Source organism: Sphaeroforma arctica (genome assembly GCF_001186125.1).
Source record: "Sphaeroforma arctica JP610 unplaced genomic scaffold supercont1.8183, whole genome shotgun sequence".
Lineage (NCBI taxonomy): Eukaryota > Ichthyosporea > Ichthyophonida > Sphaeroforma > Sphaeroforma arctica.
Window position 1 is genome coordinate 1 of NW_014032375.1, and position 1,278 is coordinate 1,278.

A 1,278-nucleotide genomic window follows, 5' to 3' on the forward strand; every position below is an offset into this window, starting at 1 on the left:
GAGACACACACACACACACACACACACACACGCGTATTTATAAATATATATATGTTATGTACATCATGCTCAAATCAATATAATATTGACACGAAACTCTCTCTCTCTCTATATATATATATATATTGTGTGCTCACTGAAACAACTATTTCAACAGGTTCTCATATGTACTTATCAGATTTGTGGCTATACTACACTACGAGATAGCTCAAAGTCGCTACTTCCACATACCTTCCGCTATTTGCTTCATGACCTTATATTTGGCACCTTGTACAGTCACCACACGCCCTACAAAGTCGTTGGAGACACCTTCACCCGAGCCACCAGTCGTGGGCTGCATGTAGTTCATCGCTTTGTTGAAAAGATTATCCATCTTTGCGGTAGTTGTGGTTAATTAGGTATGTATATTGATAGAGATTTGCCAATCAATATTCTACTATGCCGTGCTATGTTTGTTTTGCTTATTATCGAGTTGGATGCTATATACACAGCACAGGAGATATTCAAAACTATAAGCTGGCGTTAGTTAGCGCGTACTTGCGTGCACCTTTGTGCACCTCTACTAACAACGGGTTAAATCTTGGAGGTATATGACAGACGTAGACCTCTATATACGCGAGATACTTCTATGACAAGGCTTCCAGAACTGGCACTTGTCTATATCATGTGCATAACAAATTTCAACTAAATATGTATTAATACTCAACATGTAACTATATCATTCTAAGCCTGGGGTGAGTACATATTTTCGGGTACGCTACTATACTCTATTTATATATTATTGGATTTGTATATATACACAATATTTATAATTTATTTACCATCATCATGACTATGTATATTCAGTATTGTATACAAAATTCCGATTGGCCCGCAGGCTGACTTGAAGTTTACAGTCAAGTGTTCTATAAATAATCTGAATTTGGATTTGAATAATATAAATATGTGTGCAAGGGTTTTGCTTTTTTTATACTATTATTTTAAAACAAAAGAAGAAAAAGAAGAAAAAAAGGTCTCTCCTTCTCTGTGGTGACTGAAGTGTGTATTTATTTAAAAAAAAATACAATAACTAAAATGGTTCAGATGTCAAGATTTGAGGGCGAGCTAACAAAAAGTCACAGGCACAGGTTCACAGCCGCACAGGCGCATAGCCGATATTCCTTCTTGTGTTGTGTGATTTCTTTCATCTTTCAATGTTTTATCCACGACGGACCACCACCTCTGGACGAAATCTCAAATTATTGTCCCACAGACCCACACACACAACACAAGTAGGGA

General features: G+C 36.8%; 1 protein-coding gene across 1 annotated transcript; it reads right to left on the reverse strand.

Annotated features, from left to right (window-relative positions):
• Positions 1-230: 230 nt before the first annotated feature.
• SARC_16485 (hypothetical protein) lies at positions 231-699 on the reverse strand (the record flags this gene model as incomplete). The annotated part of the gene is made up of 1 exon (XM_014289411.1): positions 231-699. A coding segment is annotated over exon 1 (143 nt), but the record flags the coding sequence as incomplete, so codon positions are not given.
• Between the last annotated feature and the right edge of the window lie 579 nt (positions 700-1,278).